Source organism: Gambusia affinis, linkage group LG03 (genome assembly GCF_019740435.1).
Source record: "Gambusia affinis linkage group LG03, SWU_Gaff_1.0, whole genome shotgun sequence".
Taxonomy (NCBI): domain Eukaryota; kingdom Metazoa; phylum Chordata; class Actinopteri; order Cyprinodontiformes; family Poeciliidae; genus Gambusia; species Gambusia affinis.
This window is the reverse complement of record NC_057870.1, coordinates 28,506,835-28,526,524: the sequence shown is the minus strand read 5'-3', so window position 1 is coordinate 28,526,524 and position 19,690 is coordinate 28,506,835. Positions and strand designations below refer to the sequence as shown.

General features: G+C 36.2%; 1 protein-coding gene across 3 annotated transcripts in view; it reads right to left on the bottom strand.

The window, feature by feature from the left end:
• The window catches only part of ksr2 (kinase suppressor of ras 2), a 106,865-nt gene that overhangs the window by 50,060 nt on the left and 37,115 nt on the right, over positions 1-19,690 (bottom strand). For all 3 annotated transcript variants that reach the window (XM_044109630.1, XM_044109620.1, XM_044109611.1), the window contains one exon: positions 8,248-8,420. In XM_044109630.1, coding sequence (XP_043965565.1) covers positions 8,248-8,420 — 173 coding nt within the window. The remainder of the gene's footprint in view (positions 1-8,247; positions 8,421-19,690) is intronic.

Sequence of the window (19,690 nt, the reverse complement as noted above, 5' to 3'; positions counted from 1 at the left end):
TGCTACACCTTTGCAAAAAATTTAAGATTCTAAATAAAAAGGTTTTAATGAGTAACTGCTCTTGATAAAATTCCTCATTAACAATGATTTATTGTAATGGCTCCCAACACAAGTTATGGCCTATTTAAATTCTAACTTGTTAAGTTGCTTTATTTTTAAACCTTTTTTAGTTTTGCAGTCCTGGATGGCTGAGAACCAGCAGGTAGATAGAAATGAGTATCTGGGAAGTATCATAACTTAAACGTAACGCTTAAAGCACTGGGCCTTATATAGAAAAATATTCAGATTTTATATTGTGGTTTTAAAGTCTCTACGTTGAAGACAGTGAGAAATAAAGGCATAGCTTTCTGTTTTGTCTATTTGTTCTCTCCTGTTCTCGGCTCCGACACTCTGAGCCGGGTCCATTTGCTCAGTCTCTCCCTCCCGTTTCAAACTCTTCTAATTATCTTAAAGTTAAAGAATGTCAATATGAACGAGATGTTTGCTACCTTTAACAAAAAAGCTTAAGTCTATGAAAGCAGCTCTCACCCCAGCGGTTCTGAAGAGCCTGTGCCTTCAGGCACTGCTGTTGCTCCTCCTCCTGCACTTTGGACTGAACCATTGTTCTAATAATGGTAGGGGGACCTAAAAATTTATTCTTATTTTATTCTGGGATAAATGGCATATTTATTTAGTTTTTTGTTTCTTTTGCCTTTTCATATTGACATTATTTAAATGCAAATGTTCAAGAGGTTCAATGTTTTTTTTGTTTTTTTTTCTAGACTTTTGGGGGGGTCGGGATCCCCTCCCCAATCTTGGGTGTATCTTGCCATGGATGACTAAGAAACTACTCAATAATATAAACATCACTGTCCTCAAAAGGCTACCCCTCATCCTCTAAAAGTCATTGGTTGGGTAAGTCTTAACCTGAGTACCTCATACCTCTGTTCAATGCCATCCACTTGTATGAAGTGGAATTTCACACTCATAAAACATTTTATTGAACTAATACTGCAGCTCCTTTCAATTGACAGCGGAAATGTCACGTGGAACAGAATGGAAGCCCGGTTTCCTACTATTCAGGCTCTTATGATTGCTTGATAGACAATGAGCTGGTTTACTTAGAATATACTCAGACATATTGCACTCCCACGCGAGTCAACAGGTCAGCCTTCTCTTTCTATGAAACATTTTAGTAAACAGCAACACATCTTTGCTGCATTGCTGGATTGATACTAAAGTTAACAGGTCTTCCAAGTATGTCTTATTTTTCCTTTGCCATGTTTTAGGAGTTATTTAAAGAATTTACTTATCTGCCAATTCAAAAAGGGGCCTCCAATGTGGCACCAGATTTGGTTGCTAGGAGATCCGTGATGCAACTGCAAATCAGCTTTGCAAGGTTAAAGAGAGCATGTGACGTCATTGGAATACATGTAGAAATATAAAAGACTGAGCTGAGCAAAAAGCGCTTGAAGAACATTTAAGCCATTTATATCCACAAGCACACACTTGCAGACTCCCACACTCTCTTTCCCTCCCTCTCTGGTTCCATCTTATGCATGTCCACATTAGCTTTGGAGCAGGTGTGCTGGTAAAATGCCAGAACTAGATGTCCAAGTGGACGCAACCCAGGGTGTCTGTCTAATCCAGTTGTGTGGGCTCAAGCAGCCTCAGGCACAAGAGGTGAGCAGCACACAAATAAATGTGTCTCTGTGGTCACCATAACATTTCACAACCACATAACAATGATTTATTTTATCACCTGAAGCAACCCACAAAAACTGACTAAACTTTGAGTGGACCATGGGAGATAAACAACAACACCAAACAAGAGAATTGGCTTGCAAACGTTTTTCTTTTTTTTTCTTTTTTCCCAATGTTCGGACACCTGAGATTCAAATGAATGTTTGTGTGATACTTTCAGAGAACAATAGTTTAAAATGGTAGGATTTATTAAGATTTTGAGCAAGAATTACAAGCTTCCAGGCCAGCTAAAGGCAAAAATAGAATAGTGTCTTACACGCTTAGAGGGTCTCTAGTGACGTGGGATCCCCGTCTAGTGGCCATGGATTGGCAGCTGTTGTTGAAGATTTGGTGAAGAATATTTCAGAGCCTCACATTAATCCAAATAGTCAAATATGATCTAAACATTACCTGCATAGTAAAAGACACTTATTGAACCTTTGGGTGACTAATCTTTCACTTTGTATTTTAATGTGTTTAAGAAATTCAGACTTTGCTGAGATATTGAAGGCTTATTAACATTTAAAAAGGTCAAGCGAACTATAGTCAAGTCTAACTTTAAATAAAAGCTTGACTTTATAAGACCATCAAAATGATTAGGCTTAATTTTGAGTGATCTGCATTGCAAAATATAATAATAAAAGGTAACATGAAAGAAAATTCCTTTACCTTTATCATATGTCCCTACTTCACCAGAAGTCGAACTTTGAAAACTGGCTCAGCAGTAGTTTAAAATGCTTTTCTCTTCTTCCAGTCCTAAAGGAATTCAATATGAACTTCCCTTCTTTAAATTGCTGTCAAACTGTCCTTTGTCCCAGGATTTTGGCAGACAGTTATCTTTGCACAGTTGATAAAGCTTATGAATAATAAAAATGTTTTTAACCACTTAGTCTGTTTTTATAGCACTTAGAAACCATATTTATACTGTGACTAATGACTTGCACCTGAATACAGATAGGAAAGAAGGCTCACTTTTAGTTTTTTTAAATTCCAGTGGCTTTATTACTGTCAATCACAGTGTGATCCTGTATGTTTCTTGGATGTAATAAAGGAGCTTAGCTTTAAGCTTACAATCATCAAACCTCTCTAAAAGAATATTTTTCACCACTCTTACATTGCCACCTTAACTTTTCCGCCTTCTTGGTTTTTAGGTCCAGCTTTTATTAGAGATGAAAAATTGACTGGTGGTCCAATTCAGCCAATTTTCAGCTTGATCAACCTTGACCAGTGACTGATCAGCTGGAATCTCAAATATCTGATATTTTTCCTGTCAGTGAACATGTCATACCAAAAATAGCCAAATCCTTCAAGTGAAGACACTCAAAACACAAATCTTAAAAGTTAAATAAAAGAGATTGGAGTTTCTACCGCATATTTAGTTGTTTCTGTGGTTTATTATGGCTGCTACGTTTCAACACAGAGTAACACAATAACAGATAACTTGATAGCTGTACAGTACTGTGGAGTGGAGTTTGTCTGTTTAATGCTTTTAATCTTGCTGGTTGTGAAAATGTTGGCCACCTTTTGGAAATCTCAAGTTTCAAGATAAGTCGTGGTAAGGATCTACATTTTTTGATGTACCAAATACATTTAGAAGCTAATAGAATATGTTAAACTGTTTAAAATGTGACCCCTATTTTTGTTTTGAAATAACAAATCCCTGCTAAATCGCCTCTGCTCCTAATTTAAAATTTAATGATCACTCAATGAGAGGAAAAACAATGTTCTTTGTCACTAAAGCAAAGAAAATCTTTTGTTAAGAAAGAAACACTGGGGCGTGCCGTGGTGGCATAGGGGATAGCACGACCCATGCTTGGAGGCCTTGAGTCCTAAACGCAGCTGTCGGGGGTTCGAATCCCAGACCTGGCAATGTTTGCCAGTTGCCTTCCCCCTTTCCTGTCAGCCTACTTTCATATAAGCGACACTAGAGCCCACAAAAGACCCCCTGGAGGGGTACAAAAAAAAGAAAGAACGAAACACTACAACTTCTAAAGCAGCTGCATGTTTTGTAACATTCCAGTTAGCATTAAATGTTTTCAACAGTGAAATTAATGCTAAATAATGGATAAGCCCTAAAGATTTAAACACAATACAAAACCAAAGTAGTACTCATTTGCCATTTGCTAAATTTGCCAGATAAAACATTATATGATTCATGTACTGTATATTTGCTGGAAACCTTAATCCACTATTCACTCTATTGTAAACTATCTTTTATCATACAGAGAAATATGGATGAGTGACTTTGAATACAGATGTCAGAAAAGCTCACTCAGTGCTCACAGACACACTGATGAGTGTAATCAACCATGTGCAGAGCTTTTGAGATGTAAGGCTCAATTCCAAATATGGCCCGTGTGTGTCACTCTTTGTGACCAAAAGGAAGCGTAAACAACAACCCCCACCACAATTATTGCCACACCTGACTCAAAGACAGTAATTGCTACGAAGAACCAGTTATTAGGATTAGTGAAGAATTCCATTTTTTTTTCTTTGTGTTTTACATAAAAACTAATTTGATTTTTTCAATTGATGAATAAAATTGTCATTTAAAATTTTTATTTTGTTTTTACTCCTTTTGTCTTTGATTTGTTTTGAATTTGATTTAGTGATCTCAAATGTTTTAGAGACCAGAAGAAATGTGTTAGAAGGTAAATGCCTTTTTGCTGCTCTGTAAATGTAAGGTGTGAACGTTTGTACTTTTTAAGTTGATTAAATGATCATCTTTGATGTACTGCTTGCCCTGGGGAATAACTTTGATGTGACAGCATAGAAAATTCTTCTTAGCCACTTATGAAAAAATGCCATTGAAGCAAGAAATATGTGGTTTAGCCTTCAGTTACAATGGTGGCTAACTGAATAATTACTATGGGAATTTCCGTAAATAATTCCTCATACTTTCTTCATTCTGACAGATGAAACAAAAGCTACTGAATGTTTTGCATAACTTAACCTCTTACACCCTAAGCGAGCCGAGGTCACATGGCAGCTGGACCCACCGGTGGGTCCATGCATGTGACCATGCAAACAGATGAAACGAAAGTTACATTTAGCAGCTTTTGTTTCATCTGTCAGTATAAAGAAAGTATGAGGAAAAGCTTAACATGGACCATGCAAACATGGTCACATGCAATCTTACCATCAAGAGGATGGTAAAGGAAGTAAAAATCTTTAAAAATTAGTCAGAGAATGGCATCAGAGTGGAAACCTAGACTACTAAAGAGGCAGTATATGAGAGTATGAGCGAAGAAAGAATTGTGTCCAACTGGTTTGTACAAAGTAATTGTAGAAGTGAGGCACCACTAATATTTTAAATGACTGTATTCTTATCAATCAATCAATCAAACTTTATTTGTATAGCACATTTCAGCAGCAAGGCATTTCAAAGTGCTTTACATCAAATCAAACACAAAACTACAATGCAACATAGAATCAACAATAAAAACACAACATAGTCAGATTCCGTCAATAAATTTGCAATTGATTACGTTTTGAATACAACTCTAAACAAGTGGGTTTTTAGTTGAGATTTAAGAAAAAAATCTTAATATATTTTTTCCCTTTAATGTCTAACTGTATCCCAACAACTGATTGGATTTTATTTAAAAAAAATTTTAAAGTTAAACTGCGTTACATCAATAAAAAATACATTTCCTCTAAAGTAATCAAACCAAATCTAAACTGTTCTTCGGAAATAAACAATGTAGCAAAGACCAAGTTATACAGTTTACAGTTAACTGTATAACTTGGGTCATTAATCCTTCCATCATATCTTATCCACATATGATCTTAAGCAGTATATCCTGGTGGGAAAATAAGTGTATTCTCACAATAGCGCTCAGCTTAGCCCTGGCACTGATTCATCTTGAGCAGACAGTGTGTGGTCTCGGTCACCCCAGCCTATCTTGTGGATCCTCTGTCTGTTTGATTCACATGACTCAAGGGACGAGGGATAACGTTGTTGGCTGCAGATTTCTGACGTACGAGATGGCAGTGATACTATAATCCCAAACTAGACCCTGGACAGATGTTTATCCTGGCTGACCGGGCTACACACACACTGGCCGTATGCTCATCCAAGCGTTTAAACACAAACTCACATGCGCTATTCCCAAAATAACTGATGTGGACATTTCTATTTTTTCTAGGCCACATTGTTTACATCTAACCAAAATATGTCCTGACTGGTCAGATGCGTCAGTCTTCTTTTTTTGCGTTACAAAGTTATGTCGGAGTACGCTAGCAATTAACTTTTACTATATTAACCCAAGAGCAGACAACACTCTGCTCTTGAAAACTCTTTTCCAAAATGGACGCAAAAATGAGTGCAGAACCAGATTGCCTAAATTGAAAAAATAATTTAACTACATTTGTGTGTGCAACACAGACATAACCATATTTCTGAAGGTTCTTGAGAATTGTCTGGGCAATGCAGGCTAGTCTATTTGCAATTTGTGCAGCCAATGTCCCCTACAGTGTGAAACATCTTTTTCTTTTAGTTTGTTAAGATAGATAAAATGACTGTTGGCCTTTCTGATGAAAATAGATCAAATTGGAACAAGATCTAATTTGATGCCAATTACATGTCAAGCATGTCTACTTACAAGACACAGCTTTTTTGCAGGTTCATGGTTTTGGAGAATAATATTTTGTTTGCAGTATTTCTGTGCAATTAACTTCACAACTGATACATTCCTGTGTTAAAGTTAGAATCAGAGTGGAACCAAAAAACATTACTGTTTACTTGGGAATAAGTTCCACCTCCTCATGTGGTGAAATGGGAAAATAGCTAAATTTATACATTTGTTCATATTTTCCATATTTTTTACAAGAACAGGTACAAATACAAAAGCAGAGCAACTGAATTTTTCCCTTCTTCAAGAAGTGTTACCAGCTAATTTCTAAAATAATTGCTCAATTGACAAACTAATTTTGGAGAGGTAGTAATTAGTTGTTCTCTAGGCTCTTAATTATGCTTTTCTTCTAATGGAACAAAGAACTTTACATTTGCAAATACAGCTGTCAATCCTGGATATCTAAAAATGCATGCTAACAATTAATGATCTAGAAAAAGTGTGTGGTTGCAATCCAGGATCAGAGTATAAATCAAGTTTCAAAGGTGTGCTCCAGGATCCATGAATCATTCCCTACTTTTACATGAATTTACCATAATGTTTTAAACTTACATTTGTTTTCAGTTCTGTTATTTGCATACGTTCCATGGGAAAGGTTTAACATTGTACATAGAAATGTTGTTGACTAATAGAGTGCGTTTAGAGTTTTGAATTAGAATGGTGCTGCTGCTCGTGTTCTCACTAAAACCAGGAAGATAGAGCACATAACACCAGTTTTAAAGTCTCTCCACTGGCTCCCTGTCGCTCAAAGAATAGACTTTAAAATACTGTTGTTAGTTCATAAATCACTGAATGGTTTAGCACCACAATACATTAAAGATTTGCTGCTGTTGTATCAACCAGAACTCTGAGGTCTTCTTGTTCTGTTCTGCTCTGCATCCCCAGAACCAGAACCAAACGAGGAGAAGCGGCATTTAGCATCTATGCACCAAAAATCTGGAACAAACTTCCAGAAAACTGTAAAACAGCTGAAACACTGACTTCCTTTAAATCTCAACTAAAAACCCACTTGTTTAGAGTTGTATTCGAAACGTAATCAATTGCAAATTTATTGACGGAATCTGACTATGTTGTGTTTTTATTTTTGATTCTATGTTGCATTGTGTTTTTGTGTTTGATTTGATGTAAAGCACTTTGAAATGCCTTGCTGCTGAAATGTGCTATACAAATAAAGTTTGATTGATTGATTGATTGATTGGTGCAGGTTATGTCTGTAGCTATTTTATTATTTTAAGTTTGTTTCTTTTTCTCTGTCTTACGCATGCAGAGATTGATTATTCCTTTGCATGCCTCTGCTCACATCTATTCATGGCTACGCCCCACATCCCTGTTGGTTATGTCAGAGAGTATTCCCAACACTAAGTCACAGCCATACATCACTCGTTTCATTGACAGGGTCTCCATTACTCTCTATTTTTCTGCCTTTTCCCATCTCCTCCTCAATCTAATGGCTTCCGCAGTTTGCCTATAATGCATCAACCAATAAGGCTGCCGGTGTGCAGCGACACACTACCTCCGGCCGTAATGAAACAGCCTGATTCCTCATATGGTCCATTTTCCAACTAAGCTTTGGTTTGAAAGTTTTTCTAAAAAATATTAGATTGATAGAAAAAATAATTTTTTGTGAGTTGTAAATGGACACAGCAAAGTTACAAAATTTATTTATAAGCCTGAAAAGTTTTGCTTAAAAAAATCTGTGCACAGGTGTACAGGTTATCCTGCAAAATGAATTTGAAGTTACAATTGTGGATAAACTTTCAACTTGAGAGCATTTTTCATCCCCACAGCGAAATAATGTCTGTGACTTAACCTCACAGAGAGCAAAATGACTTTTGCAGAAAATAAAACACTGATAAAATGTAAGACTGGTTTATAATGTGCGCTCACTTACTTGCAGAGGGTGTTTCAGCATGAACGGGAGGTGTGGAAGGGATGAAAGACGGAAAGAAGAAGGATCGCAAAGATCGTTCGCTGTTGAGCGGTGACCGCTGCGTGGGCAGATTCTCACAGCTCCCAACACTGCTGTGAATCTTAAGGTTCAAGGGCTTTGTCTTCTTCTTGGCTCTGGAGGGAAGCAGGACAGTAACATACAAATTAGAAAAATAGAAAGCAGGATTTACACAGAAGAATCAACTGATCAAACACAGTAGATGGACACCAAAGTTGATCATCTACATCAGAAAAATACATGAACATCATGAAGCTCAGCCATTGGGCATCATGTTGCAGGATGAACCACATGAGATACAATTAGGAACACATTCAGACGGCAACAAAATTCAAACTGCACCGTGAAAATGTTAACGTAATTGAAGAGAAGATTAAATAATTACCAAAACCTTTGAAGAAAACTGATCAATACACAGTTGTTTCTTCTTTTATGTGAATTGAAAGTATCCAAGGTTTTATAAGACTTTTAAAAAATTGACTCATTTTGTGAATTTGAATACTAAATGTTAACATTTACATCGATTGAAAATACAGCTACTGACAGATACAATCTCTGTTTAGAATCTACTAGACAGCAAAAACACACAATTTATCATCCTTATAAATCAAGTTTATTGCTTTCAAAACCGAAAATGTCAAAATGTCTGTCTTACTGTTCCTGCCGATAAACGTTCTTAGAATGAGAGCACAGAGAAAGCGCAGAAGTGATCCAGCACTACCCTTCCGCCAACTTTTGTTGCTAAATATATTTCTCCTTTAATTACAAGAAAGAAAAATGTGACTGTTTGAAAATTTTTCCAAATGCAGAAAACATGGTGTGCATTTTAACGGGGTGCCACCCATCACTCTTAATAAGTTAAGGCTGTTTTAAAGTGATAGTTGGCAAGGCAGAAGCAACGTCTCGGCCAAGCAGCTGAATTCAGGCTGATTAATTAACCCAGTAAGAACAGCTTGTTAAACTTGTCTTTCTCTTCAAGAACAGACAAGTAAAGTACAAACCTCAAAAAGCACAAATACAGACTTAACAAGTGTGTAAGTATGTTCATTGGGACACAATGAATAATGTGTTTATAATAACAACATAACTACTTTTACATCACATAATCAACATTTAATTTTATGTAAGGTATCTAGAAATAATTGTAAATTTTGTTCAAAATCTTTATGGAACTATTTTTACTCAAGGTTATTCTATCTACCCAAGTTAAGTCAGGAGTAACAAGATTAGTTGAATTAACTCTGGACTGTCCTGCAGTGGTTGATATTTCTTATTACAACATTTTTAGACATAACCTGATATATTACTTTCAAAACGACTTTTTAATTAAACATTTTACCAGTAGCTTATAAGTTGTCAGCTTCCATCCTTCTGGGAGATGTTATCATGTCAAAGCTGAGTTTAATAAATTTTGTAGAACAATTTGTCTTTGTCATCTTGTCATGAAGTTTGTTCAGACGAAACATTTCTGTCTGCAGATTATCTGCAATTAGGAATTAAATGTGAAGGACAAAACATCTCATTAGTTTCAGATTCAAAATGAAACCTAAGCATAAGTAAATTAGGATATTGCAGATTTAACAAAAGTTTGCTGCACCATAAAGTTTTCATATTTTCAGAAATAACACAACTTACCTCAGCAAAGGCAGACCTATTATAACACTAGAATGTGATAATTGAGGCAGAATTTCTCTAGGACTTATAACACATTCTAATTCATTTCATAACTGCAGCAAATAATAACATGAGGTGACTTTGAGGGGATAATTGGTAATGAAAAGAATACCCTCCATTGTCCTTCATTAGAAAAATAATCTGCATGCTGTTAATTAGCTCTCAGGGAATTAGAAGTGCAAATTTTCAATCACATAGAACTTTTCACCCTGTGATGTCACTGTGTCTTCGTATCTCTTTTTTTTTTTTTTGCCTTAGTTGAGACTACTTACTCAACTTCTGTTTGTCCCATACTCCTATTTCCTTTTATTATTTGCAAGCAACAACAGGAACTAGATTTACTCATGTTGTACAACTGCATAAATTAAATTTTATTTTGAATTTATTTGCCTTTTAATGTGCAATGGCACAGTGGGTTTTTTTTTTATTTTGCAAAAGTTGCTTAATAAAACCCTCAGAATAGGTAAAACCTAGAGGGAAGGGTGAATTCAAAATATGTGTGGCTTTGTCAGGCCAGGCTACTCAAACAATCCCAAAATCCTTTTCACCCTGTCTAGAAGTGTCACTGAAAAATGAGCACATTTGTTTCTTCAGTGTTGCACTACTGTAATGAGTTACTATCAGAAAGTTTAAAAGTAAAGCAGATAAATGTCTTCAGCTCTGTTTTTTTATTTTTTTGCTCTCTATTCTCAAACTGGGGAGAAATTTGAGAATATGGAAGATGGCCGCTCACATTGAGTTGAATTCAGCTGGAGGTTTCTTTCTGTTAAAGGGAAATTTTCCTTACTACTGTCGCCAAATGCATGCTCAGTATGAGGGGTTGAAGCAAAGGCGATGACTTGATGCAGTCCTTAGTCTACTGATGCCAGATAGCTGGATGTGCTGCAAGTCAAAGACTTGATGCAGTCTGCTGGATTTCCTTAGATAGAAAACTTTTAAACAATTTTAATGTTGAACTGACCTTGACTGTAATATTTCAGATAAGGGATCAAATTGGAATCACTTTTGTGTCGTAGCTTGAGAGGCCATTGGTTCTGATTTGGTGCTATATAAATAAACTGAATTAAATTAAATAAGATTGACTGCAGTTGGGTTAAGATTTAAATTTTGTGTTGTTGTATCTGACTGAGATTACTTACTTACTTCTGTTGTGATATGGTAAACAATATAAACTGCAGAATTGCAATATTATACTTTTCTCATTATGAAGTCCTACATAAAAAACATCCTGGGCTGCACAGTTGGTAGTACTGTTGCCTTGCAGCAAGAAGGTCCTGGGTTCGATTCCCGGCCCGGGATCTTTCTGCACGGAGTTTGCTTGTTGTCCCTTTGCATGCGTGGGTTCTCTCCGGGTACTCTGGCTTAGAAAATGGATGGATGGATAAAAAAATTCTTCAAAAAGAGCTAAACATGATAAATAGGATTTCTAAACAAGAAAGCAAAATATAGACAAAAGCAGTTAGCTTGTACAAAAGACAAACTCGGCTTCCTTAAAAGTGTACTGAAAAGAGGCTGAGAGAAAAGTTCAACTGAAAATTTGACTTTTAAAAAGTAGAAAAAGAAGGCTGTGAGTTCTGATTTATTATGCAAAGTAAAAGTCATTAAGTGTTGAATCTCAAAGAAATCTTTCCTTACATGTCAGTCATTTTACCCCTTCACTGAGTCATGCAATTAGACCTGTACACCAGCCCAGCACTTCAGCCCCATCTCCTGCAATAAGGAAGCAGCCTGCAGGTTATCACTTCTTCGTCATAGAGCTTTTGTCAGTTATTCCGATTAGCTCACTTTATGCAATTTGAATCTAAATCAAGCCATTCATTTGCTCGCATGCATGCCTTTATCCTTTCCCCGAATAATTTGTGGATGTGCAGTAAGGGGGGGAGAATGTGAAAATGAATGTGAGGAGAAGGCAGAGGATTCCCACTTTTGGTTCTGAAAACGTCTGTCTGTGTAGGCAGGCGGAGAAAGGGGTCGGGGATGGGGGAACTTTCAGCTTCAGAGCCGCTAAAGCTTTTATTCAAGTTCAGCAAATAAAAAAGTTGAGGGGAAGAGAAACTTAAAGAATACATGAAAGCCATGTGAAGAGAAAGGTGGGTGAATTCCCAAGAGTCGAGAAAAATCAGTGAAGGTGTGAATAGTTCAGTTGTCTTTTGATGTAGCGTAGGACTGTAATGATGCGTCACTCACAAATGGAAATCACTGATGTTTTTATGGCTTTTATTGCCTTACAGTGCTTAGTTTCTGGTAAAAAGGAGTGAAAAGTGTATTTTAATGCCATTGAAATAAATTCAATAGGGATTATCTCACCTGCTGTCAGAGTTAGGGACTCAAGTTGCAACAATGTCACAAAAATAGTCACACTTGACTTAGAGTTTCACTCAAAGTGCAATAAATCTCTAAGGGGAGCAGAGTAGATTTCTGGCATAGTTTTTCTCCTCCAGTTGTTTCCATTGTAGGTACCGGGCCCAAATCAAACAAAGGCAGGTGGTTGTATAGCAGGTAGAATTACTAGCCGCTACCAAATTTATTAGTAGGTTTGCTAAATAGATAGATTTCTATTTATTTAGAATCTTGTAGATAGCAAAGCTTGTAACTTGACTTTGACTTATGGGAAACAATTTTACTTTGACTTTTCCCAAAAGGATTTGAGACTTCCCCTTGAAAAAAAAATTACTCTCATGGTGAAATACTTGAAACTTCGTATAGATTCGTTGTAATGGTGACTTAACAAGGTTAAGTTAAGAGTTTTCCCTCCAAGACTTGAGACTAGACAGCAAAAGTTTCTAATTTGGTTAAATATTACTAACTTGATTTGGACTCAGATTGAAAGCTTGACTTGGACTTGGGAAGAAGGTCTTGAAATGTGAAGGCCTTGGTTTTGACTCTCAAAGACTTAAGACTTGCCCCTAATAGCACTGATTTAGACAACTTAACTTAGATTTTGCCCTAAAGTACTTATGCTTCGACTTGAAATTGGACAGCAAGAATTCAGAGAAGACTTAACTTGACCTGACATTGTAGTGAAAACTTCTCTCAAACACTTGTAACTTGATTTGTGGTAAAAGGCATAAAGGTCTGACTTGAACTTGCCTGTCAAAAATGTGTCAAAAAATTTTTTGCCATAACTTAGGCTTGGAATAAATGCTCTTAGAAGAGCTGTGCCTTTCGGGTTAAGCTTCCTTTCAGTTACAGCTGGTCAACTCGTGAAAGTTTGAAATATGCAAAAAGGAGGCTTTAGACTTGCTCAAACATTTCTAGCAGAGATCGAAAGTCATAATAATGTATATGTTGTTTTTCTAATTTTGGCAAGAGGCAGAGTTTAATAAGAAAAGAAGGTGTAGAAAAGTTAATCATGCCAGCACTAAAATTTGGTTAGTCATGATTTTGTTTTCAGATTTTGGAATACCAATAAAGCAGGTGCAAAGATTTTCTTTTACAGATTTTCCTGACTGTTTATGTTCTTGAAGGATGAGATTTGCACTTCACAATATGCAGGCAATTAAAAAAAAAAAGAAGCCTGACATTCATGCACACACACATTCATCCGCCCACTCGCTCCATATCCACTTTCCCCACACTTGCAGAGACTCTAATTACAGTGACACCTTCAAGTAAAAGTTCCATTTGATCAAGGACAGAGGTGAGAGCAGAGGCACAGTGATCCTTCAAATGATTCTTTACCTTCTGACACATCAGGGTGGATCAAAAAAGAAGGTCCATGATGAATTTTATAAAACAAAATATGAAAGACACAAAGTGCATCTCAACACTAATGCTGTTTCTAGAGTTCGACTGAGCTCTAATTAACACTCTTGCCCATCTCAAGTGAATTACATGCAGAAATCTATCTACAGCAAAATTAGTCCATTTCTTTTTCTCTTAGAAAAATTCAAGACAGAGCTGCAGAGACCCATATGGTACCCTGTTGCTTTTTATGCAAATGGGACTATGGAACAATATCTCTGGCAGCCACTGCTCAGTGCTGTTTTAATAAACTTGGTGGAGGGAAAAAAATGAAATAAAGCTGGCTGGAATAATGATTACAACAGAGAATTACTAGGAGCCCTTTGAGAAGTCTCATCCAAAACCAGGTGTTCCTTGCTTTCAGAAGCTTGCAGCATCAAACCTGGACTGAATAAAAGCTGGCAGTCTGGCAGGTCGCCGTTTTTTTCTTTGTCCTGAGGCAGCGTTGTAGAGCCAATGCCAAACCTAATTTACAGGCAAGGTGAGGTTTCTGAAGTGAAACTACAAACATGCTAATTTTTTCAAGGCTCTTTGCAAAGATACTAATTTAGATACGTACCAAGTAAATAATTTATATTAATGTATTTATTTTCAGATTATACAATGTGCAATTTTAAAGTGGCAATTTGCATGCTAATATGTAAGTATTGTAACATATACCCACAAACTACAAGGCATGTAATGTGAAGTTGGAGGATAAATAAAGGTATATCTCAAAATATTATAATGTCATCAAAACATGAATTTATTAAAGTGACTAATTTCAAATGGAAGAATGCATAGACCCATTGCATGCTGTTTCTTTCTCTTTATTTTAATAATTGTGGTATCCGAATAATGAAAAGCTTCTAATTAATTTCTCAGGTCATTTGAATATGAATTAAGATCCAAAGTGTAACACCATGGGAAAGTGCAACCAGGACATGAGCTGTTAAACCAATCAGGAGCCACAGACAACATGAGAGGTGTCTTATCACATCACATTAATGTAGTATTCAAACAAAAGAATCCCCAAGCAAATATATTCTGTACATTATGTGCAGCACATGGATATGGGTCTTGAAGCACAGACTCCAGATGATGCCCACAATTTCTAGATTTTTTCCAGTCTCTTGATTGAGATTTAATTCACTATCCTTCCAAGGTGCATCTGTGCTGCTTGTATATCTTTTTTAAGTGAAGCAATATGAACGACATAACAGGGCTATAAGATTTCTGTAATAGAAGTTTTTCTGTCCTTCTGTAATATTCCAATAGTCTGAATATCTGAACTTTATATTTTCATTAGTAGTCATCAAAACTGTAATAAAACTGACATAAATACTTAGGATACACAGTTTTCTTTAAAATAGAGTAGATTAACTTTACTAAGCATTGCTTGCTTTTGTATTCAACCCCCTTTTGTTAAATAAATACACTAATTCCCTTTTAGAAGTTGCTTCATTGGAAGAACAACCATGAAAAAAATCCCTTTGGTTTACCTTAATTAATATCTGTTACTTGATCTAATGCATAAAGTTCTAACATAATACACCAAAGTTTTGAGCAATTATGTAACAAAATGTGAAAAAGTTCTAGAGGGAAAGAAACTTTTTCAAAGCACTATATTTTGGAGACAACTAGGTGAGAAAGTAGACTGTTAAATAATCAAATACAAAGAAAAAAAAATATCTGCAGGTCAATCAAGCTGATGTGGAAGCTGTGCGAATTTAAAAGTAAATGAAAAGTTATCAAGGAAAGTGAAAAACAATTTGTGTACCTTTACTAGTGTTGTTTAAGTTTAAATTTTACTCTCCAACAGAGTTATTTGAGTCAACTTTATTTAGCTATTAACATTTTCCTAAAATTATTACAAATGATGAAGGTAATGACAGTGCATAATGCAGTAACATGTAAACTTTGACTGATAGGAATACATCTTTAAATTTGTGCAGGAAAAAAAGAGAGCAGGAGAGCAGCATCAATGAAAAGTGAATGTGCAACCATAAAACACAGCTACTCAACAACTGTGGACAGTCCTCTCAAATAAAAATGGTGCAAAAAGGGTTTTCCCTTGTAAACTGTGCCTACTGTCTCCTGAGATATGGATAAATGTCAGTGTGCTGTCAGGGGCCGGGCAACGGACATAGCTCTCAGTACATGTAGTTACGACTAAATGATGAACACTGAGTCAAAAATGCAATACAACACCCAAAGCAAGTGAAAGAAGTCTCATAGAAAGTTTCATGCAGTTTGAGCAATGGAAAATATGAGAAAGAATGAGTGGGCAGAGGACAGGAATGCCTAGATAAGCAAGACTTGTTTTGCTTATCTACAGTTCCAGGATTTGAATTGTTGAGAACTGGAAAAAAATTACCAGGAAAGTAATAACCTGACAGGCAAGCAGGCCTGTGACATTTTCCCCAAAGCTCATGTGGGTTAGGCCAAGCCTACACAGAATAGGCTGTCTAGTTAAAACAGTGGAAGAGTTGTCATTGGAAGACTTCCTCATTCTTCCTCTTTCAGTCTGATTCTTAGACTGCCATCAGTCTAAGAATCAGACTGAAAGAGGAAGGACAAAAAGCATCCAGTAAAAATAAGTCTTCCTCATTCTTTTAATGGAAAAAGGAAACAATTATTTCACGGAAAAAGGCAAAGATGTCATGTCAAAACTTTTCAAAGAACAGTTCTCTTATTGTTTGTACTGCAGTCCAGGCTCCCAGCCCACTATTCTTTGATGCAAAGATAACCTTTCCTGTAAGTTATCTTACAGGAAAGGTAACATAATTGACCTTTTCTGTAAGGTAAAGGTAAGTTTCCTGTTACCTTACTGGAAACAGGAAACTTTTCCTTTCCTGTAAAGGAAATTAAATTATAAATTATTATAATTATAATTATTATAATATTATAATTTTATCTCTAACATTATAATTTAAGCCTAAAAATTGTGCAGAATTTTAAGCCTAAAAATGTTAAATACACCAATAAATCTGACAAAGAGCACCAATATCTAGTAGTTCAAAACATCTTAGACAAACTTCATGTTGTTATAAATGATGCTGGGAATTGTTTAAACTTTTTGTGTGTGTCAGCATGACTATTTTGTTCTGGAAAGGAAGGACATTTTTTAAACTTATGAAGTAGTGAGTAATTCAAATCAAAACAGAAACGCTGACTCTTTTCTTTACAGGAATCCATTTGGGAGTGTCTCAGAAAAACATGCTATGTGTGAAAATTTGTTGTTTTAAGAGACATTGTTAATTTAACAAAAGCTTCTGTGCAATGTGCAAAAAAGCAATGATTAATGACGCCTCAGAACAGGATGAACCTGAGCTCAGACAGTGAATTGCAGTGAAGAAATTTCCTTGGCATCCGTCTTTTGGATAATTTCCACTAAAGTTACATCATTTGCTACCACAGTATTTGTTATGAATAGAAAAACTGTCTACATAGCTTTGAAATACAAACAGCCTCCAGCATCATTTGTCACCACCTATATAAGCCGACACTGAAGGCAATTATATCATGATGTTGGTGACACCAAGATATAATTGCAGTTAAACAGTTAAACTTTTCTGTTAGGTTCAGAACACGTAAACCCCTAAAATCAATGTCTTCAATGGTTTCACAATAGTTTTGTCTTTGAAGAATGCAAACTTTTTTTAGTCAACCATATTTGACTAATGATAAGAGACGGTTCACTTAAAGCAGAGGATTAAAATTAAAACTACAGCTGTTTTTTTTTTTTATTTAGATATGTTTATTATGTTTAATCAACAGTAAATTAGTGCAAACTCTGAGACATTGGTCATTTTGGTAAAGTATGGCTTGAGATCTATTTGTTGCACACTTAGGTTAAGTACTAGAGGCAGAATGACAATGGATGATGATGTGCAGCTAAAAGTCCCAGAGCCACAAGATGTGAAAGCACTGCTGTCATTGTACTGTTATTTAAATGCATTTAACAGAACACAAAGAAGGACAGATACCAGCAATGATGGTAGAAATCAGGAAATGTGGTTTAGGTAAAAAGATAATTTTACCATTTTTGAAATCTATCAATGAAAAAAGAAATATGTTAAAACAAAGCCAACGTATGCAGGTTGAACATCCTAGCAGAATAAAACAGGTTTAAGGCTGTGCAGTGCTTGGAGAATATGCAAAACACTCAAGCATTTCTCTCAGATTCGGCAAACCTTTATATTTTAAATATTAAAGTCACCACATAAACCCAAAGATGATTGCAATTCTACAGCAGTATGGCTAAAAAATTAAAACATCATGGTGTTTCTAAGCCCAGACTTCAACTTGAATGCAGCAGTAAGCTTAACAGAGCTGTGCATAACTGACTGGCTGCTAAACTTCAGTGAACCAATATAAGAGTAAAGAAAATTGAACTTTCTGGAATTTCTCCTCAATAAAATGAGAAGCTGATTGTTACCAGTTGTGCTGAAAAACTTCATATTTGCTATTCGCTCTAGATGTTCCCATATATAGTTTGTGCTCTTGTCTGGGAGCTGAACTGCACAACATCATACAAAAGAAGGGACTGAGTAATCTGTACTTCAAAATGTTGAGGTTTTTAAAACCCACCAGTCTCCTTTTCTTATCTCTTGCATGCATGCCTGTGGGTCTCTCTCCCTATTTTACTGCTTGTGCTTGTACTTGTGCATATTTTTCCCAGCATTCAATTGATTCAAAATCTTTTTTCTCTATCCAGACAAAATGAAACCATTGCTCAAACCTTAAACTCTCTAATCCGGGCATTAAAGCGTCGGTGCTCGGTGTGAGAACAGCTATCTGACCCACAGCTTTGTGGGTTAAGTGGTAGTTTTAAAGCACAGGCAGAGCAGTAAATGACAGCACACCCAAAAGGAAGGAGGGGGTGCAGGAACAATATCAGATCTAAAGCTGATATTATCAGACGTGACTTGAACATCAGAGAGAAACACTGAGATGAAAGGCTCAACTTGACGGCTGGAAAGACAAATGGTTGTAATAACATTCCTCATGGATGCTGGGTAGTAAAACAGTCAGACTTTTACTTTGTAATACATCAGCTAACTTTGAATTTGTCTTGAACATCTTTGAGTTGTATCTGTCAAGGTAATGTTTCCCATCTTCCTGCAACTTACACTAGAAATTAAACTCTAATGATCATGTCAGGAAATTCTTTTTCTATATTAGCTACATCAAGATTGAATAAAGGCAAAACTTGATTTCCTCAAAATCTAATAAAATGTCTTAGGCCCATTGTGAATGGAGATGACAATTTCTCAAATATCTAATTTTTTGCTATAATCCCAGGAGAGTATTGCAGAAGCTTTCTAGAAGGCTCTCGCCACAACATTTACCCCAACAAGCTCCCGGCTCGTTCACAAATCACTGCAGGAAAACCATCTGCCTAATAAATCAATTTTCCACCAGTAACTGTGGCATTTGAGCCTAACCCCTACACTTAAACACTCATATAAATTCATAATCATGACTCCAATAACTAGGCCGACCGTTGAGGGAGGTAGGGCTGAGCACTCTTTACTGCCAATATATGAGTGAATGGGTGGAAAGAAGGGCCGGTAGCATCCGGCTGCACACAGCCTGGTGTAGACATATCCTCTAACCTGAACTATCATTAATGGCAGAAGGGCCAAAACCCTGATTAACATGGATGAGCTTTTCTTTTGCTGTTTTTCTCTTTGCAGAGGCACGGCTTTGGGAAGTATACTTAACTAGACTGAAAATGTCCCTCACCTCAAATATCTCTCAGGGTCAGGGTCAGTGTGGCTATTTATGTGTCCTGGGCGTATCAGGGAAACAACTTAGAGGCCACAGCTTTGTAGTAGCCGGTTAACATGCCAAAAAAATCACAGATCAGCCATTTGAGACAATGATTAAATTCATTTCAGTTACCTCCATAAAATAATTCCTGAAGCAAATTTTAATATCAGACAAAGATAACATGAGGAAACAGAAAAGGGAAGTAAGTTAA